This window comes from Sceloporus occidentalis, unplaced genomic scaffold (assembly GCF_023333645.1).
Source record: "Sceloporus occidentalis isolate IW3139 unplaced genomic scaffold, rSceOcc1.0.p SCAF_9, whole genome shotgun sequence".
NCBI classification, from domain to species: domain Eukaryota; kingdom Metazoa; phylum Chordata; class Lepidosauria; order Squamata; family Phrynosomatidae; genus Sceloporus; species Sceloporus occidentalis.
Window position 1 is genome coordinate 26,850,778 of NW_028316989.1, and position 27,738 is coordinate 26,878,515.

The window sequence follows — 27,738 nt, forward strand, 5'->3', positions numbered from 1 at the left end:
TTGAAATGTTCTCAAAATGTTATAATTGTGAGTAAGAAAGAGATTATAGCCTACTTCTGCTCCACACCCCCAGAACTGGGACTCAGGGTAGCTCACAATACAGAACACAAAAACAGACAAAATATTATCATTAATTGCATTTCAACGATAATCTTTTTTGGGGGGATCTATATTATAATAAGTCAATGACATTTAAAATGATTTAAAGCATGCATTACATAAATGAAAAGCTTTTTTTAAAAGGACACTATTAAATTTCCTTTCTTGTAAATACTGTTATAGTTTTCACCAGCTGATAAAAGGACAACAAGGAGGGTGTCCCTTTGGCTTACCTAGGCAGGGTGTCCCATAGCCTGGGAGCGTCCACCCAAAAGATCCTGTCTTACATCCCCACCAGAGATGCCTGTGAGGGTGGCAGGATGGGAAAAGGGGCCTCCTCCAAAGATCTCAGGGCCAGGCAAGTGAATATGGAAGACCTAAGCTTTATAGGGCTACAGTGGCCCACCTTTGCCTTATACAGAGCTCTCAAGTGTGCCCATAAGCTGGTTACTCACCAAGCAGTGGACAAAACCTCACAATGGTCACGGTGGGAGTCTAGTTCACTCTTCCTTCCGCCTGTCACCAGCAGAGCAGCACTGGCCAGCCTCTTCCACTCCATTTCACCCTTGGACTGAAGCATGGAAAAAGTGGTCACTCCAAATTTATGAAAAGTCACTTAAGAGCAGGGGTAATTGTTCTCTGCAATGGGCTGTGTGGGCTTTGTGCTCAGGTTACAAAAATCTTGGGCTCTTTTGCAAAGACACCCTGCCCCCCCAACTTTTTCTGAGTTTGGGAATCAACCAGACCTTCAAAGACTGACTTCAGTGCCCATCTTCCAGGCCAACACAGCCAATTGTGAATAATACTGGGAGTTACAGTCTGTCAGCATTTGGAAGGCTGCACTGTTGCCACCCAGATTAATACTATAGATGTGAAAAGTGAGAAATTTGGGCAAAGCCTGACAAAGTTGCTCTTTTAAGGACTTCAGCTCCTAGTATATCCCAGCCCATTAACAGGTGCTGGTTCTGAGAACTGTAGTCTCAGCAGTAAACTTCCCCAGGTTTTGAGGGAACAGTCTTCTGGGGCTCCCTCTCTTTTCAATGGGCATTAACGTTCACCATTGGCTCTTGTCCATGATTGAAATACAAAAATTATTTAACATTTATGTGTTACAGTACTTCCTTCCCATCAACTGCAGGGGGACCAAATCAGTTTACAAAAAACAAGCACTCTTGTGTCCTGGGTTTCCTTTCCTTATTTTCCTAGGAAATGGCACATACATCTTCCACAGCTTCTCTTTGGAACAGCTGTTGCCAGTCTGAGACCTCTCTGTCTTTAGGAATGGCATGGGAGGAACTGGTGGATGCCCTATTTCCCAGAGCCTTCTGGCTCTCCCTGCAGTGCTCTGGGCAATCAAATGTGGCCCAGACACAACCTATAAGTTGCCCTGGTCTGGGGAGATCTCAAGGGAAGAGGCCACCAAGGATTGTGACCAGGTCTGTGGCTTCTGGAGTGGTGTCAGTGGCAGGTTCCTTGTTAATGGGGTGGTGTGAATCCACTCTGGTCTTTAGTCCCTGATTTTAACGTGCTGTCTGTCTAAAGTGCTGAATACTATCCCTAACCCAGGTTCACCACCTTGGATAATGGCTTTAAAGTCTGGAAATAAAACCTAGAGTGGATCCATTGGCCCACTGACATGGAACCCACCCACCAGCTGCAAGAAGCTAATGGCCTGTTACAGACTGCCAAAATAAAGCTGCTTTGGGTCTCTTTGGAGGTATGCTGTTTAAATGATGCATGCATCCTAAGAATCTGGAAGCTGTGCCAAAGCTGCACTCCGGTGCTTAGGAATGGAGTGTGGCTTTGGCGCGACCTACTGACTCTTAGGACCCATGCATCATTTAAATAGCATACCTCCAAAGAGACCCGAAGCAGCTTTATTTTGGCAGTCTGTAACAGGCCAATGTCTCCCTTCTTCAATGGAATACTGGAAGATTGAGAATCATGTGGCCCGCAGACCACACATCGGGCCACAGTCCTATTTCTGTGGCTATCAGGTCCCTTTCAGATGCATTACTGCATCTCTATCCTAGTTTTGCACTAGGAATGGACAAAGAAAAGAGCCAATGTGGTTTAGTGGTTCGAATGTTGGACAAGGAGAGAGTCGACTTGAAGGCACAGAACAAACAACAAAGAAATGAGTTGAGCATATAGCCCTGCCTGGCACACAATAAATAAAATTACCAAGCTATAGAATTTATCCACCAGTTGTACATCCTTGATTTCCATTGGCCTGAAAGAGCATCCTACATTACTAAGTTAAGAGGCTAATGTGGTAAATTAGGATTTGAATGGTAGATAAATTAGTTCTGTTTACACAGAAATGATCACAAAGAAGGAGCATTTCCACATATTACCTAAATAGGATTTGGAAAGATAAAGAAATATTTATGTATTTTAGCTATCTAATAATAAAATTTATTTATATCCCGCCTCTACAAAAGCAATCGGGGCGGCTTACAAAGTTAAAATATACAGTCCAAACCCTCATCCCACCCACCCCTAAAATACAATTAAACAGTGTAGAATTAAAAACATAAAAACATACTTAAAAACAATACAATAACTGGTGAAGTCGGAAGTCAACAGTTAGATTTTCCTTCCGACGTCTGGAGAACTATTCAGGCCTTTCCTGAATAGTTCTCCGGACATCGGAAGGAAAATCTAACTATGTATCTAGAAAATACGTAGCCATAAAAACTTAAAAAAAAACCTTTAAAGTGTTAGTTTTAAAAATTACAATTTCTTATTATTGGAAAATCTATTACAGTAAGAGGACAAATGGGGGGGGGGGGTAGATAATTATTTATAGGTTTAAATGAATAAGGGTTTCTGTAAAGCTCTGTGCAGTCCACTATGTACAACATAAGAAGTGTTAGTTGATTACTTGGCTTTTGCTTTTTTGAAATAATCTAATTTTAAAAAAACCTGAAATCCAAATAAAAATTGGCATTTTCATGATGCACACTGCATTCTGTGTTTTCTTTTTTTCACGGCTAAATTAATAATGGTATGTCAAAATAATACCAGTAAGTTCTGGAATGATTTAGGGGTTCAGTAGGAATTTGCAGGAAACAAGGAGCTAGATTTTGTTCATGGTTCCTCAAATGTGTTAATCATTGGCAAGCAGGATTTCAGGTTTCTTACTTTAGAAATCCTCTTGCTAGGCGCTATCACATTCACGTCTGCTTGCCCTGACTCTGTTTACGTAGGGTTTTTGTGTAAGATAGATTTAGCACATAGCTCTTGGAAAGTTTCTGTCATTTCTTCCCGAGTGGGATGGAGCAATCTGCAACGCAAACAAGAGAATCAATCTATGGCCCCAATAATGGAAACTCTGCTGATAGAAGCCAAAATTACGCTTTTAAAGCTGCAACTCCAAGTGCACACACACCTATAAAAGAGGACGTAAAACTCCTTTGACTCCTTGGAGTAAATGTGATTAGCTTTTCACAGTCAACACGCTTTAGTTTCTCCAAGGGAACAGTTTCTTAACCCAGCTCTCGGTCTGACTGGTACAACAGGTAGGAGTCATAACGTAAGACGTAGTTCAGCAAAGGGAAAAACATCTGTAGTGGTTTTTCCCTGTTGCTAGTCCACATGATAGATAGATAGATAGATAGATAGATAGATAGATAGATAGAGTAACCTGCTTGCTTGGTTCCTGGTATACAGCCATTTATACAGTGGACCCTTGTTATACGCTGGGGTTTGGTTCCAAGATCCCCCATGGATAACAAAATCCATGGATACTCAAATCCCATTAAATATAATGACACCATGGCAAAATGGTGTCTCTTACTTAAAAAAATGGAAAATCAAGGTGTGATATTTGAAATTTATACTTTTTTGAACATTTTCAAACCGTGGATGCTTGAATCCGTGGATAAGAAATCCGTGTCTAAGAAGGGCCAACTGTAATGTCTTTTCCTCACAGGATACCATTGCAGAGGAACATACAGGCCACATGATATCCCAGCCCCTTGTAGCTAACAGGATTCATGTGGGAAATCAAATAAGAGGAAACTAGGTACTTTATTATTCTGAGCTCTGCAAAGAAGAGGTGAGATGAAAATGTCATAACAGTCATAATTGGGCATCAACTGCCCAAGGCAAAGCCTCCGACTTACAGCCACCCTCATGCATTCCTCTGCTGTGGGCTTTCCTTGGCAAGAGCTGTTGCAAAGTTTTAGATATACTCTGTGTGTGTATATGTTATAGAGCGGTGGGAAAGTCCCTCAGAGCTGGGGCAAAGTTACACACACACACACACACACGTGTGTAATTATATATATATATAAATTATATGTATGCATATATAAATATGTAACCATATATATATATGTATATACACACACATATATATGTGACTTTTCACAACTCTGTAATACACACACACACACACACGTATTACATATGAAATTGTAAATTATAAGCCGCCTTGATCCTATGGGAGAGGCAGGATATACATAAAAATTATATGTATCATGTTGTACACACACATGTGTAATATATATATATATATGTATGTAATATATATTTGTCGCAGTGTGCCTTCAATATACATATTACAGAGCTGTGGGAAAGTCCCTCACAGCTCTATCAAAGTTACACACACACAGAGTGAGATAGATAGATAGATAGATATAGATACAGCTATAGATGACCTAGATATAACTAACTGCCTCAGCACTTTAATATGTAATTTTACAGACACATACATACATCTATATCTATCTATCTATCTATCTATCTATAGATAGATAGATAGATAGATAGATAGATGATAGATAGAGATATAAAACTCTTCCCAGAGCTGTGAGGCCTGGAAGTGAGTGGCGGGAGTGCTGAGGCGGCTGAGGTGAGCCCCTGTGGCCCGAAGAGTCCTCCTGAGTCCTGACTCCTGAGTCTGACTGAGGGGCTTAAGAATGGCGTGGGCCGTGGCCCCCTCGGTGCGGGTGCGGAGGCGGAGGCGGAGGCGGAGGCGGGCGCGCCTTGCCGGCTGCCCTGGCCTCCTTCCTCCTCCTGGGCCTGCGCTGCGACGGAGGAGGGGCGGGGGCCAGGGATGGGAGGCGGCGCCCTGCTGCTGCTGCTGCTGCTTCTTCTGAGGGGGAAACCACCACCACCACCACCGCCACCAGCAGCAGCAGCAGCAGCAGCAGCGTCCCTCCTTCTGGGGCCTGAGGCGATGCCTTCGGAGGGGCTGGGCTGCGAGGAGGAGGCCGAGGAGGAGGAGGCGGAGGAGGAGGAGGAAGGAGGAGCGGGGTCCCTGGGGTCCGTGGGCCCTTCCCCTCCTCGGCTGTGCGGGTTCCTGCAGAAGCTGAGCGGGAAGGGCCCGCTGCGGGGCTTCCGGCGGCGCTGGTTCGAGTACGACGCCCGGCGCTGCGCCCTGCTCTACTTCAAGGGCCCCCAGGAAGGAGGAGGAGGGCAGCAGCCCCTGGGCAGCCTCCCGCTCCATCAGGCCGCCTTCACCTGCGGGGGCTGCGGCGAGGGAGACCGGGCCCAGGCCCACCAAGGCCCCGGCGACGGAGCAGCAGCGGGAGAAGGGCCCCCCGGCACCGCCTTCCAGGTCCACTCGCCCGGGGCCCCCGTCGCCGTCCTCAAGGTACCAGAATCACGGAGCCATGGAAGGGAGGAGGGCCCGCTCCAAGGGCCTTCTTCTGCTGCCATGCAGGAACTCCCCCTCCAAGACATCCAGCCTCCAAGGAAGGCCTAGGCCCCACTGTCATCCCCAGAGACACAGGCCCCCAGGGAAGGACAAGAATGGCAGGACGAGGAGCAATGGCACAGAAGCAGAGCAGCCCTAGGGACAAGGGAAGCAGGGGCAAGAGGGAGGGAGGCGCAGGGGATCAGCCAAGATAAACGTGCCATTCAGGGTTTAGGGGAAGCCATAGGGACAAGGGAAGGCAGGAAAGGGGAGAATGATACAGGGTTAGGATTATACACAAGGATTCAGAATTACAGCCATGGAGCCAAGTTCAAGAAGGGGCAGAGCAGATGCTGAGGGATGCCAGGCAAGAGAAAGGGCCATGTCAGAGTCAGAGAAAGCCATAGCACCAAATTAAGGAATGGGGGACATTACACAGAATTAGGATTATGGACAACTATTCAGAAGTACAGCTACAGAGCCAAGTTCAGGAAGGGGCAGAATGGGATGCTGAGGGATATTAGCCAAAATAAAGATGCTAGTTAAGGGTCAGGGGAAGCCATACAATCATAGAATCATGGGCTGCGGTTCCATGAGGAGGAACTTCTGACAAGGGATGGGTTGCAAAATGTTTTTGCCAGTAGTCTTAAGAATTTGATCAGGAGGGCTTTAACTGAGTTATGTGGGGGAGGGAGACAGCAGGGATGGAGAAAATAGCCAAACATATAGAGGGAACAAGACAAGCAGTGCAAGGACCCAACAGTGGGAGGCAAAAGAACTTGCACAGGCAGCAAGTAAAGGGAACACATGGTCTTGGATGTCTCTACACTAATGCACAGAGCATGGGGAATAAGCAAGATGAACTTCAACTCCTAGCACAACAAAGCAAATATGATATAATAGGCATCACTGAAACCTGGTGGGATGAGTCTCATGATTGGAATGTGGAAATAGAGGGGTATAACCTTATTAAGAGAAATAGGCCAAACAGGAAAGGAGGAGGAATAGCACTATATGTCAGAGATATTTACACCAGTGAAGAGATCCTGGACATCAATCATGGAAGCCAGGTGGAGAGCATCTGGATAAGAATCAAAGGGGAGGGAAACAACAAGGGTGTTACGGTGGGAGTCTACTACAGACCCCCAAGTCAGACTGAGGAATTGGATGATGTCTTTCTAGAACAGATGACCACTCACTCAGAAAAGAGAGATGTAGTAGTAATGGGTGACTTCAACTAGCCTGATATTTGCTGGAAGTCAAACTCAGCAAAATCCTCAAGGTCTAGCAAATTCTTCACTTGCCTGGAAGACAATTTCATTGTCCAAAAGGTGGAAGAGGCAACAAGGGGGTCAGCTATTTTGGATCTGATCCTAACCAACAAGGATGACTTGGTTAATGGGGTACAAGTGGTGGGATCCTTAGGGGAAAATGACCATGTTCTCCTGGAGTTTGTTATACAATGGAAAGGAGAAGCCAGGCATAGTCAGACACGCATCCTAGATTTTAGGAGAGCGGATTTCAGTAAACTTAGAGAAGTATTGAGGGTGATCCCATGATCAGAAATACTAAAAGGGAAGGGAGTTCAGGACGGAGGAGGGTTTCTCAAAAGAGAGATACTGAAGGCACAATCTCAAACAGTTCCAGTGAGAAAGAAAAATGGTAGATGTCTCAAGAAACCAGGATGGATGACTAAGGAACTTTCAACTGAGCTGAGTTTGAAACAGAACATGTATAAGAAATGGAAAAAGGGGGAAATCACAAAAAAGGAATTCAAAGAAATAGCAGGCATGTGTAGGGGTAAAGTCAGAAAAGCCAAGGCACAGAATGAATTCAGGCTTGCTAGAGAGGTTAAAAACAATAAAAAGGGCTTTTTTGGATATGTCCGCAGCAAAAGGAAGAAGAAGGAAACTGTAGGGCCACTGCGTGGAGAAGATGGCAAAATGTTAACAGAGGACAGAGAAAAGGCAGAATTCCTCAACACCTTCTTTGCCTCAGTCTTCTCAGAAAAGGCAAAGGGTGCTCAACCTGAGGATAATGGAGCAGAGGACAGAATAGGGGAAGTTCAGCACAGAATAAGTAAAGAGATAGTAGAGGAAAACCTTGTTAATCTAAATGAATTTAAGGCCTGTTACAGACTGCCAAAATAAAGCTGCTTTGGGTCTCTTTGGAGGTATGCTGTTTAAATGATGCATGCACCCTAATAATCCGGAAGCTGCACCAAAGCTGCACTCCAGTGCTTAGGACTGGAGTGTGGCTTTGGCGCGACCTCCGGACTCTTAGGACCCATGCATCATTTAAATAGCATGCCTCCAAAGAGACCCCAAGCAGCTTTATTTTGGCAGTCTGTAACAGGCCTAAGTCTCCAGGACCAGATGAACTCCATCCAAGGGTACTAAAAGAACTGGCAAATGTAATATCTGAGCCATTGGCAATCATATTTGAAAACTCCTGGAAAACAGGAGAAATCCCAGCAGACTGGAGGAGGGCAAACGCTGTTCCCATCTTCAAAAAGGGGGAAAAAGAGGATCCCAACAATTATCGTCCAGTTAGTCTGACATCAGTTCTAGGAAAGATTCTGGAGCAGATCATTAAACAGAGAGTCTGTGAACATCTAGAAGGCAATGCCATAATCACAAAAAGTCAACATGGGTTTCAGAGAAACAAGTCATGCCAGACAAATCTAATCTCTTTCTTTGATAAAATTACCAGCTTGGTAGATGAAGGGAATGCTGTGGATATAGTATATCTTGATTTCAGTAAGGCCTTTGACAAGGTTTCCCATGACATTCTTGCAAACAAGCTTGTAAAATGTGGGCTAGACAAAGTAACTGTTACATGGAGTTGTAATTGGTTGACCAGCCGAACCCAAAGGGTGCTCAACAATGGCTCTTTTTCAGCCTGGAGAGAAGTGACCAGTGGGGTCCCACAGGGCTCTGTCCTGGGCCCAGTGCTATTCAACATCTTTATCAATGACCTGGATGACAGAATTGGGAGCATACTTATCAAATTTGCAGATGACACCAAATTAGGAGGAATAGCTAATACTCCAGAGGACAGGATCAACATTCAAAATGATCGGAATAGACTAGAAAGCTGGGCCAAAGCTAACAAAATGAAATTCAACACAGAGAAATGTAAGGTACTGCACTTAGGGCAGAAAAATGAAATGCACAGATATAGGATGGGGGACACCTGGCTGAATGAAACTACATGTGAAAGGGATCTGGGAGTCCAAGTAGACCACAAGTTGAAGATGAGTCAACAGTGCGATTCAGCAGCTAACAAGGCCAATGCGATTTTAGGCTGCATCAATAGAAGTATAGTGTCTAGATCAAGAGAAGTAATAGTGCCACTCTATTTTGCTGTGGTCAGGCCCCACCTGGAATATTGTGTCCAGTTCTGGGCACCACAATTCAAAAAGGACATTGAGAAACTGGAGCCATGTGTCCAAAGAAGGGTAACTAAAATGGTGAAGAGTCTGGAAACCATGAAACCCTATGAGGAACGCCTTAGGGAGCTGGGGATGTTTAGCCTGGAAAAAAGAAGGTTAAGAGGTGATATGATAGCCTTGTTTAAATATTTGAAAGGATGTCATGTTGAGGAGGGAGCAAGCTTGTTTTCTGCTGCTCCAGAGAATAGGACACAATGGAGCAAGCTCCAGGAAAAGGGATTCCACCTCAACATTAGGAGGAACGTCCTGACATTAAGGGCTATTCGACAGTGGAACACACTGCTTCCTCGGAGTGTAATGAAGTCTCCTTCTTTGGAGGTCTTTAAGCAGAGGCTGGATGGCCATCTGTCAGTGGGGATGCTTTGAGTGAGAGTTCCTGCATGGCAGACTGAGGTTGGACTGGATGGCCCTTTTGGGGGTCTCTTCCAAATCATAGAATCATAGAATCGTAAAGTTGGAAGAGACCACAAGGGCCATCCAGTCCAACACCCTGCCATGCAGGAAATCACAATCAAAGCATCCCCGACAAATGGCCATGCAGGGCGACTTCTCCAAGACATCTCCCTATCCTCATCCTCTCTGCTCAAGTCTTGCAGGCCCAGAACTGTGTCCTTGATCAAGTCTAACCATCTGGCCTGCGGTCATCTTTTCTTTCTATTTCCCTCCATCTTTGCCATTATTGACTTTTCCAGTGAGTCCTGCCTTCTCATAATGTGGCTAAAGTACGACAACCTCAATTTAGTCATCTTGGGCGGGTTCCACACTGCCCAAAAGTACGTGCTCAGCACGTACTAGGGTTAGGAAGGGGTGTCCTTTCCGGACGCCCCTAACCCTAGTACGTGCCGAGCACGTACAAAATGGTGGTGCCCATTCTACATGGGCACTGCCATTTTGACGTAGCGGACGCTTAGTGTCCACACGTCTCAGCGCCATTATGATGCCGCAAGTGCGTCAATGGCGCTTGGTGGTGTCATAACGGCGCTGCAAAAAGAAGCCGCTTTTTGTGGCTTCTTTTTGCTGTGCGGAGGAGCCGTGCGGCTTGTCCGCACAGCAAACGCCGGTGCCGGCAGACCACCCTTTTGGGCGGTCTCTAAAGCGCCTTGGCTTCCAGGGAGAGATCAGACTTGATCGAGGACCCATTTGTTTGTCTTCTTGGTCGTCTGTGGTATTCTCAGCATTGTTCTCCAGTGCCACGTTTCAAATGAGCTGATTTTTCCCTCCCATCAGCTTTCTTCACTGTCCAGCTCTTACATCCATATGTCGTGAATGGGTAACATGATGGCTTTAGAGTAGACTGTGGCTGTGTCGTTATTGTCGTCGCTGTGTGCCTTCAAGTAATTTCCAACTTATGGGAACCTATCCTGGGGTTTTCTTGGCAAGAGTTTGCCATTGCCTTCCCCTGAGGCCAAGAGAGGGTGACCTGCTCAAGGTTTTATGGCCAAGCAGGGAATCGAACCCTAGTCTCCAGATAGTCCCACACTCAAACCACTCTGCCATGCTGGCTCCTGCCTGTTAAATAAGCCAGTGGGGATGCTTTCATAGTTTTGTTTTTACTTTGCTTGTGAAGTGGACATTGTTAAAATGGTTTTAGTTCACCTTAACTCTGGCCCTTGAGGCCTGAACCCCCATGCTCTTGCCTCTTGCAGGATATAGAGCAAATTTAGTATGATAGAAGAGTTGGTTTGATTGTTTTTCAGAGAAAGATTGGCTTTCTCCTTCCTTTCACCTAAGACCTTCTTCTTCAGGCAGGACTTTGGTTGAAAATGTATGTAACAGAAAATGTTTGTGGCGAGGTTGTATGTCTTATCGTTTTTATTTGTGTTTTCATATTGTTTTGATCTCCTTGTATTTGAACTGTTATGTAATCCTTTATTAAAGTGTATATAAATAATGTGTTAACTGTAGCCTATTTTTAAAATCCTGTAGGCCTCCTTAGATCCTGCATAGGAAAAAAGGCAAGATATAAATCAAATCAATAAATCATAAGGGCCTTTTGTAGTGTTGTACTGGTTTCATTATTTGTTTTAAAGGGATAAATGGTTTTAATTCTGTTGTTAGTTTATGTCGTTGTGTACTTTCAAGTCATGTCCAACTAGTGATGACCCTAAGGCGACCCTATCATGGGGATTTCTGAGTGTGTGACTCACCCAGTGTAACCCAATAGGTTTTCATGGCCAACCAGGGAATTGAACCCTTATCACCAGAGTTGTATTCCAATGCTCAAACCACACTGGCTTTAAACAGTTTAATAAAGTTTGAATCTTAGCTTTTGTATGTTTTTAACCATATGAGTTTTTATTGTGATGTTTTGCAAGCCTCCTTGAGTCCCAGTCTGGGGGATAACTAGGGCATAAATAAAAGGGATGCATGGAGGGATGGAGAAAAGTTGCTGAGTGAGATTTGTGCACAGAATCTCTTATGAAGCTTTTTATGTTGTTGAAGTTGGTGAGACTTGCTCCCAGTGGTACACCCTGATCTTTAATCTATCTTTCACTGGGTGCAAACCCCTTTAAACTCCAATCCTCTGATGTTTAAGAAGAGCAAAAGAGCCCTGAAACTGGATCAGGCCAAAGGCCTCTCTACTTCAAAACGATACTCCTGCAGTTAGCCATCTGGATGCCTTTGGAAGCCCACAGGCAGTACCTCAACACAACCACACTCCCCTGTTTGTCTTTCCCAGTAACGGCTGCCTCTGCTTACTTGACAATGGGGCACCATTGGGACTTCTGAGTAAATGTGTGTCAGATTGTGCCGTTAGTCAGGCATGGTGCAATGCTGTTGTTTAACAACTAGCTTCCTCTTACATTGGGGTTTCCCCCCTTCAATCCGAACAACCTCTGCCCCCCGCCCCCCGATAACAGCCAAACATGATATTTTCCAGATCACATTTTATGCATTTCTCAAAGTGAGCACATGGCTCTGGAAGCTCATGTGGTAATTAATTCTTCAGCTTTATACCTCTGGCTTCTGTGCCCAAAGGATATTGACCTTTATCTTCTTTGCTGTGAAAGGAAGACGAATTAGTCAACTGCAACATGAACTGGGAGTTATTTCCTCTTCCTCAGTCATAGCGCTTTAGACTGTCCTGTGTTGCAGCTGTGTTTTTCCTCTCTCAGGCTGAAAACATCCTTCATCCGCACCCAGGCGCATAGATTTCTTGCTACTGCTTGCAAAGGCAGCTTGAAAATGTAAGTCCCATCATGGTGGAGTTACCTTTGCTGGAGGTAAGCAGAGGTCAGGCAACTGTCACAAGGATATTGTGCCTTGCAGTGGAGAGAAGCTGAACTAGATGCCCCCAATTGTAAAAATGCTCTGAATCCTTAACATGCGAGGACACAAACACAGCAGCTTGGTCATTTTCATCTTTATGTGACTTATGGAGGAATAGCCATATTGTAGACATGTTTGTGTGCATGGCCATGTGTGAGCTTTTGTGTGTGTATATACCCTCTACTCTTTCTGGATATATCCATCTCTCCTTGTAACATCTTCCATACTTCTACCTCTCTCTTTTACAGGCAGCAACACACCAGGACATGACGTACTGGCTTCAGGAGCTTCAGCAAAAGAGATGGGAATATTGCAATAGCCTTGATGCAGCTAAGAGGGTCAGTCGAACTTCACCTACGCCGGGCGACTTCTCCAAAGGACTTGTGGCCAAAGACAATACTGGTAAATTGACTTTAAGCGGTACAGAGAAAATGGATTCTGTCATTGCTTATTATTCAGCTCTAATGGCTCATTTAGGAGTGACTCCGCTATTTTATCCTACCCTGTAATTCTTGCGAGTTCAAGACCAGCAAAAGGGCCCAAGCTTGACTCAGGCTTGCATCCTTCCGAGGTCGCTAAAATGAGTACCCAGACTGTTGGGGGCAAATTAGCTTACTTGCTAATTAGCTTACTTGCTGTTCACCGCTATGATCTTTGGAATAGCGGTATATAAATAAAACAAATTATTAAAAAACAAATTAGCATGGGTTAGAACCCATCAACCATTAGAAACTAGTTTGGGAGATGTTAAGGAAGTTGAAGTCCCTTTTGCACCCACAAACCAATCCAGGATGGAAGGGGAAGCTGCACCAGTCCAGAAGCTGGCATGTGAAACTCCTTTTCACTGGTCTGAAACAAGAAAGCCCATTCATGCTTACTTTCCTTTTAATTTTCAAGTTTACCAAGTAGTGGGCAGTAGATGTAAAATATACTGGGATGTTTTGTATGGGGACCATTGTGCTATCCACTTTTGGCAAGTTATTCTAATTGAAATTTAGAACTTTCTCTGTTTTTATGATAAATTCTCTCTCTGTGTTGTGTTTCCTTCTGGCTTCATTCCGACAATTGTTTACATACATGACTTTATGTAGTAAAATTACTCTGCATTATTACGAATACTAAAGAAATTGCTTTCATTCATGGCACACCTTGATCACAATGTCTAATCATTCAAAATGACATTGAACTTGCCATTTAATTAAACCAGCATTTAAGTTAAATTGCACATATAATTGATATAAGGAAGTATCTTTTACTAAAGCAGCTTGTGTGTAGGTAAAAGTGTTAGGTTTACACAAAACTCTTCTTCTGAAGAGATGTTTTTAGACAGGCCTGATAGACACAATGGAGAACCTGAGCTTTTCATGCTGGTTGTGGCCTGCAGAGTGCTAATAGAATGCTATAGATGTTCCAGTGTGATAAGTAAACTTGCATGGAAACACTGACTGTAAAGAAGAGCAGCTCAGACACAAGCTGCTTCATTGTGAACCACCAGCTGTCAGGAAGCCACAATGGGGGCACATTGTATGATAAATATTTTGAGAAAAGTAAGATTGTTTGCATCAGAAACTGGGAGGCAGTAGTATTTTCTTTGGTGGTAAGCTTTTGCCACTTTAGTGGTGAGGGTGGTCTATGTGGTGTACAGTCAGCCCTCCATATCTATGGATTTTTTTATCCACAGATACATCCATCCATGTCATATATATATATATATATATATATATATATCCCAAATGGCAAATCCTGGTTTTGCCATTTTATATAAGGGACATCATTGCCCCATTGTATTTAATGAGACTTGAGCATCAGTAGATTTTGGTATCTAAGGGAGGTTCTGGACCCAAAACCCAGTGGATACCAAGGGCCTTCTGTATAATACAAATAGTTGTGTGTTCAGAGAACTTTGCTTCTTCCAAGCTGAAAGATGACGTCCCTGATGGAAGTTTTTTGTGCATCTTCCAGTGCTCCAGAATTCTTGTGGCTTTTGTGCTGATGGCTGTGATCTAAGGGAAAGAACTCACAGAAATATGATGTGGCTTTGCATTCATATCCAGCATAAAAATAGGGAGGTATGGATTGTCCACCATAAAAATAGAGAGGTATGGATTGTTAACTAAGCAAGCATGAATGTTCTTTCTTGGGGATGGCAGGGAAGGTTGCTTGACTTCATCCAAAAGGTTTCTTGCTTTAGCAGGGTGCTGGGGCCTTTCTGCTGTAATGGAAAATTTTGAAGGTGTGTCTGCAGTTCTAAATTTCCTCGCCCGGAACAGTTGTTTTCTGGAAGCCTATGTTGCACTGCAGATACTATGTTCACATTGGAGTCAAGGAGGCAGTGCTTGATACAATTGTTTGTGAAGTGGAATATTTGATGTGTAGAAGTACATGAAGGTGAATCCAACATCTGCAGAACATCAAAAGGGATTACGAGGCACTTGGTAGGAAGCTGAAAGGAATGGATGTACAGGTTGTCATCTCGTCTCTTCTGCCAGTTGAAGGGCACGGTCCAGGAAAGGAGAGGAAAATAGCGGATGTGAACAATAGGCTTCGCAGATGGTGCCGCTGAGAACGATTTGGATTCTTTGATCATGGGCTGCGGTTCCATGAGGAGGGACTTCTTGCAACGGACGGGTTGCATTTCAAGCCAGTTGGAAGAAATGTTTTTGCCAACAGTCTCAAGAACTTGATCAGGAGGGCTTAAACTGAGTTCCGTGGGGAAGGGACACAATATTAAGGAAGGCGAAAGGGCTGGAGAAAATAGTCAAACAGACATAGAGGAAACAAGAAAAAAAGTGCAAGGACCCAACAGTGAGAGGCAAAAAAACTTGCACAAGCAGCAAGTAAATGGGACCCGTGGTCTGCTATGTCTCTACACTAATGCACAGAGCATGGGAAATAAGCAAGATGAACTTGAACCCCTAGTACAGCAAAGCAAATATGATATAATAGGCCTCACTGAAACCTGGTGGGATGAGTCTCATGATTGGAATGTGGAAATAGAGGGGTATAACCTTTTTAAGAGAAACAGACCAAACAGGAAAGGAGGAGGAATAGCACTATATGTCAGAGATATTTACACCAGTGAAGAGATCCAGGACATCAATCCTGGAAGCCAGGTGGAGAGCATCTGGATAAAAATTAAAGGGGAGGGAAACAACAAGGATGTTACGGTGGGAGTCTACTACAGACCCCCAAGTCAGACTGAGGAATTGGATGATATCTTTCTAGAACAGATGACCACACAGTCAGAAAAGAGAGATGTAGTAGTGATGGGCAACTTCAACTATCCTGATATTTGCTGGAAGTCAAACTCAGCAAAATCCTCAAGGTCTTGCACATTCCTCACTTGCCTGGAAGACTATTTCATGGTCCAAAAGGTGGAAGAAGCAACAAGGGGGTCAGCTATTTTGGATCTGATCCTAACCAACAAGGATGACTTGGTTAATGGGGTACAAGTGGTGGGATCCTTAGGTGGAAGTGACCATGTTCTCCTGGAGTTTGTTATACAATGGAAAGGAAAAGCCAGGCATAGTCAGACACGCATCCTAGATTTTAGGAGAGCGGATTTCAGTAAATTTAGAGAAGTATTGAGGGTGATCCCGTGGTCAGAAATACTAAAAGGGAAGGGAGTTCAGGACGGAGGAGGGTTTCTCAAAAGAGAGATACTGAAGGCACAATCTCAAACAGTTCCAGTGAGAAAGAAAAATGGTAGATGTCTCAAGAAACCAGGATAGATGACTAAGGAACTTTCAACTGAGCTGAGTTTGAAACAGAACATGTATAAGAAATGGAAAAAGGGGGAAATCACAAAAAAGGAATTCAAAGAAATAGCAGGCATGTGTAGGGGTAAAGTCAGAAAAGCCAAGGCACAGAATGAATTCAGGCTTGCTAGAGAGGTTAAAAACAATAAAAAGGGCTTTTTTGGATATGTCCACAGCAAAAGGAAGAAGAAGGAAACGGTAGGGCCACTGCGTGGAGAAGATGGCAAAATGTTAACAGAGGACAGAGAAAAGGCAGAATTACTCTACACCTTCTTTGCCTCAGTCTTCTCAGAAAAGGCAAAGGGTGCTCAACCTGAGGATAATGGAGCAGAGGACAGTATAGGGGAATTTCAGCACAGAATAAGTAAAGAGCTAGTAGAGGAATACCTTGTTAATCTAAATGAATCTAAGTCTCCAGGACCAGATGAACTACATCCAACGGTAGTAAAAAGAACTGGCAAATGTAATATCGGAGCCATTGGCAATCATATTTGAAAACTCCTGGAAAACAGGAGAAATCCCAGCAGACTGGAGGAGGGCAAACCTTGTCCCCATCTTCAAAAAGGGGAACAAAGGGGATCCCAACAATTACCGTCCAGTTAGTCTGACATCAATCCCAGGAAAGATTCTGGAGCAGATCATTAAACAGAGAGTCTGTGAACATCTAGAAGGCAATGCCATAATCACAAAAAGTCAACATGGGTTTCAGAGAAACAAGTCATGCCAGACAAATCTGATCTCTTTCTTTGATAAAATTACCAGCTTGGTAGATGAAGGGAATGCTGTGGATATAGTATATCTTGATTTCAGTAAGGCCTTTGACAAGGTTTCCCACGACATTCTTACAAACAAGCTTGTAAAATGTGGGCTAGACAAAGTAACTGTTACATGGATCTGTAATTGGTTGACCAGCCGAACCCAAAGGGTGCTCAACAATGGCTCTTTTTCAGCCTGGAGAGAAGTGACTGGTGGGGTCCCACAGGGCCCAGTGTTATTCAACATTTTTATCAATGGCCTGGATGACAGAATTGGGAGCATACTTATCAAATTTGCAGATGACACCAAATTAGGAGGAATAGCTAATACTCCAGAGGACAGGATCAACATTCAAAATGATCTGAATAGACTAGAAAGCTGGGCCAAAGCTAACAAAATTAAATTCAACACAGAGAAATGTAAGGTACTGCACTTAGGGCAGAAAAATGAAATGCACAGATATAGGATGGGGGACACCTGGCTGAATGAAACTACATGTGAAAGGGATCTGGGAGTCCAAGTAGACCACAAGTTGAACATGAGTCAACAGTGCGATGCGGCAGCTAAAAAGGCCAATGCAATTTTAGGCTGCAATCAATAAAAGTATAGTGTCTGGATCAAGGGAAGTAACAGTGCCACTGTATTCTGCTCTGGTCAGGCCCCACCTGGGATACTGCGTCCGGTTCTGGGCACCACAATTTAAAAAGGATGTGGAAAAACTGGAGCATGTCCAAAGGAGAGCGACTAAAATGGTGAAGGGTCTGGAAGCCATGCCCTATGAGGAACGACTGAGGGAGCTGGGGATGTTTAGCCTGGAGAAGAGAAGGTTAAGAGGTGATATGATAGCCCTGTTTAAATATTTGAAGGGATGTCATATTGATGAGGGAGCAAGCTTGTTTTCTGCTGCTGCAGAGACTAGGACCCGGAACAATGAATGCAAGCTACAGCAAAAGAGATCCCACCTCAACATTAGGAAGAACTTCCTGACAGTAAGGGCTGTCCGACAGGGGAACACACTCCCTCGGAGTGTAGTGGAGTCTCCCTCCTTGGAGGTCTTTAAGCAGAGGCTGGATGGCCATCTGTCAATGGGGATGCTTTGATTTGGATTTCCTGCATGGCAGGGGGTTGGACTGGATCGCCCTTGCGGTCTCTTCTAACTCTATGATTCTATGATCTTGAGGGCTCAGGGTAACCTGTGGGTGTATGGAGCTTAGCACAAAGGAGAGTTCTTTTGTTCCAAGTTAGTGCAGACAAGGGAAAGCTGCCTGGGGATGTGAATGAGGTGAGGCTTACAAGGTCTACCATTCAAGGAAATGGGCTTCAGGTCTATCAGCTGATTATTAGATGGCTGCAGGACTCAAAGGACAGTGTTGAATGAGTGTGCGAAGTTACCAAGGGCATGATGAGATGCTGTTGGATTGGCACTTAAGATACTAGCTAACCACCATGCTCTGGACTCCTTTTGAGAGCAAAAGAAGAAAACCTCCCTACCTGAAGAAACCCTCCCTAGATTCCCTGGTGAGGAATAACTACAGACCGGTCTCCTTATTACCATTCTTGGGCAAGGTGATAGAGAGGGCGGTCGCTTCCCAACTCCAAGCTGTTTTGGACGAAGCCGATTATCTAGACCCATTTCAAACTGGCTTCAGGATGGGATACGGAGTTGAGACAGCCATGGTCGCCTTAGTTGATGATCTCCGTCTGGGCATCGACAGGGGTAGTGTGACCCTGTAGGTGCTCTTGGACATCTCAGTGGCCTTCGATACCATCGGCCATGGTATCCTTCTGGAACGCCTGAGAGAGTTAGGTATTGGGGGCACTGCGCTCCAGTGGCTCCAATCCTACCTCTTGGGAAGGTTCCAGATGGTGAGGCTGGAGGACCGCTCCTCTCGTAAAAAAGAGCTGACATCTGGCATCCCCCAGGGTGCCATCCTGTCCCCCATGCTATTTAACATTTACATGAAGCCGCTGGGACAGATCATCCGGAAACATGGAGCACGGTGTTATCAGTATGCTGATGACACCCAGATCTATCTCTCCATGTATCCAACTGATACAGTGACTAAGGAAGGCACCTCTCCTCTGGATGCCTGCCTGGGGTCAGTAATGGGCTGGATGAGGGAAAACAAACTCAGGCTGAATCCAGAGAAAACAGAGGTACTCGTGATAGGTACCCCAGGTGCAGGCAGGGAGATTTGTCATCCAGTCCTGGACGGGGCCACACTTCCCCTAAAGGACAAAGTTTGCAGTTTGGGAGTATTCCTGGACTCATCTCTACAGTTATCATCTCAAGTAGATGTGATGGCCAGGAGTGCTTGGTACCAGCTTTGGCTGATACGCCAGCTGCGTCCCTACCTGGACCGAAAAGACCTTGAAACTGTAGTACATGCACTGGTAATCTCTCGTTTAGATTTCTGTAACGCGCTCTACATGGGGCTACCTTTGTATCAAGTTCGGAAGCTTCAACTAGTCCAAAACGCAGCAGCCAGAGTGGTCACTGGGACCTCAAGGTCAGACCACATAACACCTGTACTAAAATCTCTACACTGGCTGCCAATCAGCTTCTGGGCCCAATACAAAGTGTTGGTGATTACTACCTTTAAAGCCCTTCTTGGCTTGGGCCCGAGTTACTTGAGGGAACCGCCTCTCCCGACATAATCCGCCCCGCACTCTCAGAACAAGTGGGAAGAATTTACTTGATCATCCTAAAGTGAGATTAACAACTACTCACCAAAGAGCATATTCGGCAATGGCCCCTACACTTTGGAATAACCTTCCGGAAGAGCTCCAACTCACTTCCACCTTGGATGCCTTTAAGAAGGCACTGAAAACTTATTTATTCTGGCAAGCATACCCTCCTGATCTTTTATAGATTTGATGAAAAAAACTATCTCTCGAATAGGAGTACTTTGGGATGTTAATTTGAGATTTTATATTGTATTAACTGTTTTAGATAATGCATGACTTTTATATTGTGATTTTAATACTGTTATTAGAATTATTGTTGTTGAACTGTATAATCTGACTGTAATCCCACTTTGATCCATCGGTAGAGGTGGGAAAACATAAATAAAACTTATTATTATTATTATTATTATTATTATTAAAAGTGGGGTGGGGGAATAAGGTGTGGTGCCCATTATGAATATGCCTTTAGTACTCCCTAAATTAGTCTGTCTTTCATGTACTCTCTTGATCTTGTACACTTTTATACAAGAGTAGTGTGTGTGTTTTGAATGGAAGAATGCTATAATTTTGTGAAACATAAATTGTGCTTACATAGTGCTATAATTGATTCTTAAATCTCCTATTGTAATTAAGTCATACAAGATTATAGCATGCTAGAATCTGAGAGATGCTGGTACTCTTTTGATTAGCTTCTTCTTTCCTGTCCTCAGATAGTCGGTATCTGAATTTGTTCTAATTTGCAAATGGTAATTAACGTGTATAACATTGTGGCCTAAAACCAATTTGCACAACCTTTTGAGGAGGACATGTGTCAATGTTGCTTCTACAGCACTGAATTTCCTGGATTGTGGGCTAGTGGTGGTGATGACCTTCTGGCTGCCTGGAGTGGCCAAACAGTAATCTTAGTCTAAGGATTTGACCCTTGCTCGAGTTCTCCCATTGCAGCATGGTAGAAGTCCTGGGAATATCCCCTCTATAAGCACTGATATGAAGTGCTGGTGGGTGTTAGTTTGCATTACTAATAAATGGTGGTGTTTCTTGCCCTCAGATGTGAATATCCTGCCTCCAAATGCCTCAGCAGAGAGAGCCAGGAACATCCTAGCAGTAGAGACAGCACCCACGGAGCTGGTGGGAGAACAGGCGGCATGCCAGCCAGCCCCTGGCCAGCAGAGTGCCATTAACTTTTCTCTCAAGCAGTGGGGAGCGGATATCAAGTGAGTATTGTCTATACTAATATGTGCTGTGTTGTTTGATAGCCCTCAGCTGATGAACTTGAGAGAAATGCTGCTTTAGCATTGGAAACCTGGTTTTCTTATGCTGTTTAGACCAAGGCTAGGGGATAAGCAGTGAACTTCCCCCCTCCCCAGTAACTGATTGAGAATTAAATCTGTTAGCAACTTAGCAACGGAGATATCTGGACCAAGGTTTCCAGTAGCAAAGTCCAGTGTGTTCTCTGCTGCTCCCATAGTAACCTTCCTATATTGATGGAGGGATGTGACAAGGAGAGTGTAGGCAGAGTTGTTTAGTGCTACCTATGGTGGCCTTAACTATAGGGCTGGGCAAAATTTGGCCTATGTGCTGCATGTGGCTCTCAGGCCTCATTTTCTGGCCCCAGAAGCTCCTACCAGTCCGCCAATGCCCCCAACCCCCCCCCCCCCCCCAATTTATTTATCTTTTCAAATTCAGCATGATTTTCAGGTCTTTTTTTGCTAACAAGCACCACAACCTCAGACAGAACCCTCTCGGGACTCTTCCTTCTCTGTCAGACTTTTCAAAATGGTATCAGGAAGTGAAGTAGTATCACTTCTGGTCATCATTTTGTGGAGGACTCTGATGAAGGTAGAAGTATTTTGGAGCACTGTTGGGGTGTGTAGCCCATGTGGGGGCTGGAAGGGGGAAATTAGCCTTTGTTTCTGTGCCCACCCTCTCAAATGACAGAGGTAAAATTAGTGGAGACCCCATAAAGACGAACAGGTGGCGTGTTTATTTCAAAATAAACCTTTTGAGGATTGCTCTGCATGTTACAGCATACTCTATACTTCCTCTTGTTGAGAGATCCTATATAACAAAAATAATAAATTTTGTACAGTATTTTCAACTATTTTTATAGTATTGCAATGTTTAGTTGCAATGATTAGTAGATGGGAAGTCAATACTATTATTCCCTATCCTTATAGCACACTTGGAAAATAATGAAGTAATTTAGGAAAGGAAGATGCTTGTTAAGGCAGCTAGCATTTATTTATTTTGAACTCAGAACTTCTTGATTTAGAGCTCAGTCTCTTGGCCAGTCCACTCCACCAGCTCTCTTAGAATCATAGAATCATAGAGTTGGAAGAGACCGCAAGGGCGATCCAGTCCAACCCCCTGCCATGCAGGAAATCCAAATCAAAGCATCCCCATTGACAGATGGCCATTCAGCCTCTGCTTAAAGACCTCCAAGGAGGGAGACTCCACTACACTCCGAGGGAGTGTGTTCCCCTGTCGGACAGCCCTTACTGTCAGGAAGTTCTTCCTAATGTTGAGGTGGGATCTCTTTTGCTGTAGCTTGCATTCATTGTTCCGGGTCCTAGTCTCTGCAGCAGCAGAAAACAAGCTTGCTCCCTCATCAATATGACATCCCTTCAAATATTTAAACAGGGCTATCATATCACCTCTTAACCTTCTCTTCTCCAGGCTAAACAGCCCCAGCTCTCTCAGTCGTTCCTCATAGGGCATGGCTTCCAGACCCTTCACCATTTTAGTCGCTCTCCTTTGGACATGCTCCAGTTTTTCCACATCCTTTTTAAATTGTGGTGCCCAGAACTGGATGCAGTATCCCAGGTGGGGCCTGACCAGAGCAGAATACAGTGGCACTGTTACTTCCCTTGATCTAGACACTATACTTTTATTGATGCAGCCTAAAATTGCATTGGCCTTTTTAGCTGCTGCGTCGCACTGTTGACTCATGTTCAACTTGTGGTCTACTTGGACTCCCAGATCCCTTTCACATGTAGTTTCATTCAGCCAGGTGTTGCCCATCCTATATCTGTGCATTTCATTTTTCTGCCCTAAGTGCAGTACCTTACATTTCTCCGTGTTGAATTTCATTTTGTTAGCTTTTTCTTTTGTCCTTTGGAAGAGACACACGAACTCCATTGCTTTGATGACTCATGTTTAAAAGATCCAGAACACAGATAGTTGAAACACAGATTTTGCTACAAGTGCAAAAAGACACCTCAGCCTTTGTGCATTCTCCTTTTGAAAGGCATATTGTAACCATTGCAAGGCCCGCTGAGCGGCTGAAATCACTGTTTTGACCTTGGCCAGCTTTTGGCAACAGCCCTGTCTTGTCTGACCTCTGGTTCTTTCATATTTCCTTTCTCAACAATCCATGCTCAGTAGCCTTTCATGGCTTCTGAAAGGCTGCCCTGGAACAGAACGCTTTCTGTATGGCTTCAGCATAGATGGGTCCATTTCCAAGGGGTGACAGACACTTCAGTACTTGGAAGGCTGCATCTCCTAGTTCTTTTTCCAGATAATTATAGACCAGCGCATATGCACACCAGTGGTTGCCTTGGTAGCTCTGGAAAAATTAGACCCACATCCTTTTGGTCACTTCAGTGAGTATGACTGATATTTCCCCCTTCCCACCCACCCCAACCCCAGTCCCACTATTGAGTTGCACAGAAAGGCTTTTAAAAGAATAATAATGCTGGGCTTACAGTTCCAAATACTCTCTAAGGTCTCCACTGTGCTTCTCAGTTTGACCACTGAAAATGTCCCCTGTGGCTTCTGGACTCACCCTTGTAAACAGTTCATAGAAAGCTCTGAATCATGTCTTCTTCTACAGCTATTTCTCCCATGTGACAGTTTTGAGTGTTGTGCTCCTGATTTAAATACTTTTAACCCTAAGATCCGCTTCAGATGTAACACTGAACCATAAAGGTAAATATTAACTAAGCAAAGGCACTTCAGCACCAGGTGCCAGTTTGTGTTGACATGTGCCTTACTGGTTGTGTGAGTAATTTGTGAGGAGCGGGCATAGTGGAACCCTCTTTTGTGGGCCCCCAAGTCCTCATGTCTCAGTGTGATTTGGGGCAATTCCTGCCTCCAATCATGAAGAAATCCCCCAAGCATATAAAAATATCCCCACTCATCCTCCATAAACACCCCAGAACTCTGTACTACCCACAAATATCCCCATTTTCCCCTGCAGTCCCTCTCAAAATGGTGACATGAAATGATGTGGGATCACTTCTTGTCACCACTTTGAGACAGACTGTAGAGGAAAACAGAGGAATTTGGAACTACTGTGGCCTGAGGGTTTTCAGATGGGACACAGGTCACTGGCCCCCACATCATTCCTTCCCTGCTGTGTAGGGCACAAGATAGTCATCCGACATCTTTGTTAATATTTTTTGTCGGCATGGGATTTGCACTCCTTGGTTGGCAAGGCAAGGGGAGAGGCTGCTGCCTCTTTCTTTAGACCTGGTAAAGGAAATCCTCATGATCTGACTAAAGTAGCAGAAGCAACTGTTATGAGCAACATCTGACTGTACTGAGTTCCCCCTTCTTTGCTGTTTCCCCACAGTATCAGGCCTTCTCCTTCAGAAATGCAGCAGTTTTGTCACATGCTCTGGATGTTTCTCTGTGGAGAACTAAACGATAAGGCTGCCTTCATATGTTGTAACAGCTGCTGAGCAGTTGTAAGAAATCCGTAACAGATGCGGAGTGAAAAGGGTGATTGCTCTTATCAAGAGCATGCTTCGCATATATATGGCATCATGTGTGCCAAATGAGGAAACATTGGTTGTTTTGTTTGTTGGAGCACATGATTGCTTAGAGCTCATCCCTCCTGGTAAACCCCCTGGAAACTCTGTGGAGCTGGAAAACAGCCTGTCTTTAAAAGTATGCTGTACTCCAGTAAACTCTGAGTGCTGTAATCCCAGCCTGAAGTTTTGCAACTTGAACTTTTACTTTAAGCATGGAGTTAACCAGTTGTACATTTTGCCTCTTTTGTCTAGATCCCTCATATGTAGTCTTTATGAAGTTGTCCTTTAATAAGTTTTTTCACTGTTTAGAAGTCCCGATTTTTGTACTGCTGCTTTGTATACTTTTTAGAAGTAGAAGAGTGACTTTGCCATGTTGAATACAGACTTGAAATTACGATAGGGCTTCCAGTTTGTAGTTCAACAGCAAACATGTGGATTATAGGGATTAATTTGCCAAGCTTGTTTTTTGTATAGAATATAGTACTTTGATGAATCTTGGTTTTCAGTTTAATTTTAAAAACATTGCAAGACTTCTAAGCATCTTAGGTACTGTTGAAGAACTAGAGAATAAGCTATAGAGTCAAGCCTCTCACCCTGACCCTCCCCCCAACATCTTCCATTTGGGTTCAAATTTTAGTTTGAAGGGCAAAGACAAACCATATAGGTTGCTGCAAATGAAAGTTTGCACTGCTCAAGAAACTGAAAAAATGCATGTGAATCTGGTGTATGGAGAGAAGGAGCATCAGAACTGAGACATTAATGCAGACAGCAAAGTATACTGGTCTGCTGTGCCTCTCTGTGATGTGGTACAGCCTCATGAGAACTCATTTTAACATGATGAAGGTACAAGTTCAGTGCTTAAATATGTTTTGGCAAACTTTGGAAAACTTTTCCGTGTGGTCACCTTCTTTAACTAGGGAGTATATCCCACAGAGGTTATTGGAGCTCAGATCCGAGGTGACTCCTGGTTCAGCTATGCGAATTCACGTCGTAACGTGAATGTTTTATCACAACTGGTTGCCCTTCCGAATCGAGGGGAATCGAATCCAAGGCAAGTCACATGATGCAGATTCACGCAAAGCGGAGTGAGTGCACATTGTATTACATTTAGGTAAGGTGATTGAGAGAGCGGTTGCCTTCCAACTCCAAGCAGTCTTGGATGAAACCGATTATCTGGGCCCATTTCAAACTGGCTTCAGATCGGGATATGGAGTTGAGACTGCCATGGTCTCCTTAGTCAATGATCTCCGTCTGGGCATCGACAGGGGAAGTGTGACCTTGTTAGTGCTTTTGGACATCTCAGCGGCTTTCGATACCATTGACCACGGTATCCTTCTGGAACACCTGAGGGAGCTGGGCATCGGGGGCACTGCGTTACAGTGGTTCCGTTCCTATCTCTCAGGCAGACTCCAGAAGGTGCAGTTGGGGGACACTTGCTCCTCTAAGAGGGAACTAACATCTGGGGTCCCTCAGGGAGCTATTTTGTCCCCCACTTTAACATTTACCTGAAACCACTGGGAGAGATCATCCGGAGGTATGGGGCGCGGTGTTATTAGTACACCGATGACACCCAAATATGCTTCTCTGTGTCTCCGACTGCTGCAGTGTCTAAGGATGGCGTCTCTCCTCTGAATGCCTGCCTGAAGTCGGTAATGGGCTGGATGCGGGAAAACAAACTCAGTCTGAATCCAAAGAAAACGGAAGTACTAGTGATAGGTTCCCCAGGCCCGGGGAAGGAAATTTATCCACCTGTCCTGAATGGGGTCACACTTCCCCTGAAGGACGAAGTTCGTAGCTTAGGAGTATTTATGGACTCGTCCCTGCAGTTGACATCTCAAGTAGATGTGACGGTCAGAAGTGCTTGCTATCAGCTTCGGTTGATACGCCAGCTGCGACCCTACCTGGGCCAAAGGGACCTTGAAACTGTGGTACATGCCCTGGTAACCTCTCACTTAGACTTCTGTAATGAGCTCTACATGGGGCTACCCTTGTACCAAGCCCGGAAGCTTCAGTTAGTACAAAACATGGCAGCCAGGTTGGTCACCGGTGCATCCAGGTTTGACTATATAACACCTATCTTGAAAGATCTCCACTGGTTGCCCATTTGCTTCCGAGTGCAATACAAGGTGTTGGTTATTACCTATAAAGCCCTACATGGCTTGGGCCCGAGTTACTTGAGGGACCGCATCTCCCCATATAATCCGCCCCGCACACTTAGAACATCCAGGAAGAACCCATTGGAAATACCATCTTCCAGATATGTCTCCACATCCCAGATGGCCTTTTTCTGTAGCAGCCCCGCAGATCTGGAATAGTCTTCCTGAGGAGCTCCGTCTTATGAACCCCCTGGAATCATTTAAAAAGAGACTCAAAACCTTTTGTCAAGCCTTCCCCTCTGTAGAATGAATAGTATTTTCGATGCGATTGATTCCCTGCCTTACCCTGCTGTATGTTATCCATAGAGTTTGTAGAATTTTATATTGGAGTTTATTTTGTTTTTATGAGATTGTGTAATGGTTTTTTAATTAGTCTGTAACCCCACTTCAATCCAATGGGAGAGGCGGGGAAACACAAATAAAATTTATTATTATTATTATTACCACACCAGGGGGCCAAGGGGGGCGACATTGGAGTGATCTTCCACACCAGACCAATTCAGAGTGAAATTGAAGTGAGCTTAAATGTGAATTCTGTAAGTTCACTTTTTTTCTGATTTCACCAAAATGAGGAGTCACTTTGGATTTACTGCGGAAGCGCCACGGAAGGAGCACCCATAGAAAGGAATCGTGTCTGATAACACATTCACATTATGACGTGAATCCGCATCATTGGACCGGCAGTCACGTCGGATCTGCGCCCCAAAAATCCCCAAAAACCTCCATGTGATATACTCCGAGGTTTCCTGCTCTGAAGGAGTTTGGAAGCAGTAGAAAATGGACCTTGGAAATATGACTGCTTTGTCTTCCATTATCTCTGCAGCAACTATGCTTTTTTTTAAATGACACACAACATTTGTTTGAATAAAGATTGCAAAATAATTACCTTGTCTTCAGGATGTAAAACCACATTAGCATAAAATTTTTTACTTTCTGTACTGTACAGGAATTCTGTATCTTCACTGAGAACTGGAAAAGGAAGCAGTGAAAACCGCAAGAGTGTTTTCTATACTGAGGAATGGGAAATGCTGGATCCCACTTCAAAGGATTTGGAGGAATCAATGGCTCAAGAGGAGAAGAGGAAGCTTGCAGCTGAACCCAGCAAAGGTGCTGAAGGATTTTCACGCCTCAGTAGTTTCTGTTTTTAAACTACAGG

At 44.3% G+C, this 27,738-nt stretch overlaps 2 protein-coding genes across 3 annotated transcripts in view; one reads left to right on the forward strand and one right to left on the reverse strand.

Annotated features, from left to right (window-relative positions):
- LOC149307103 (unconventional myosin-Ie) overlaps positions 1-4,353 on the reverse strand; it is an 88,474-nt gene extending 84,121 nt beyond the window's left edge. Inside the window, exons 1-3 of the mRNA XM_089538113.1 lie at positions 3,494-4,353; positions 3,247-3,388; positions 555-670 (exon numbers count right to left, since the gene is read on the reverse strand). The gene's annotated coding sequence lies outside the window, so the exon portion shown is untranslated. The remainder of the gene's footprint in view (positions 1-554; positions 671-3,246; positions 3,389-3,493) is intronic.
- A 1,013-nt stretch (positions 4,354-5,366) lies between these two features.
- The window catches only part of TBC1D2B (TBC1 domain family member 2B), a 44,026-nt gene continuing 21,654 nt past the window's right edge, over positions 5,367-27,738 (forward strand). The window contains exons 1-4 of one of the 2 annotated variants that reach the window (XM_089538126.1): positions 5,367-5,704; positions 12,719-12,872; positions 20,721-20,886; positions 27,529-27,689. In XM_089538126.1, coding sequence (XP_089394252.1) covers positions 12,737-12,872; positions 20,721-20,886; positions 27,529-27,689 — 463 coding nt within the window. In that variant the 5' untranslated portion in view covers positions 5,367-5,704; positions 12,719-12,736. The remainder of the gene's footprint in view (positions 5,705-12,718; positions 12,873-20,720; positions 20,887-27,528; positions 27,690-27,738) is intronic. The other variant, XR_016282321.1, reaches the window with a different exon arrangement.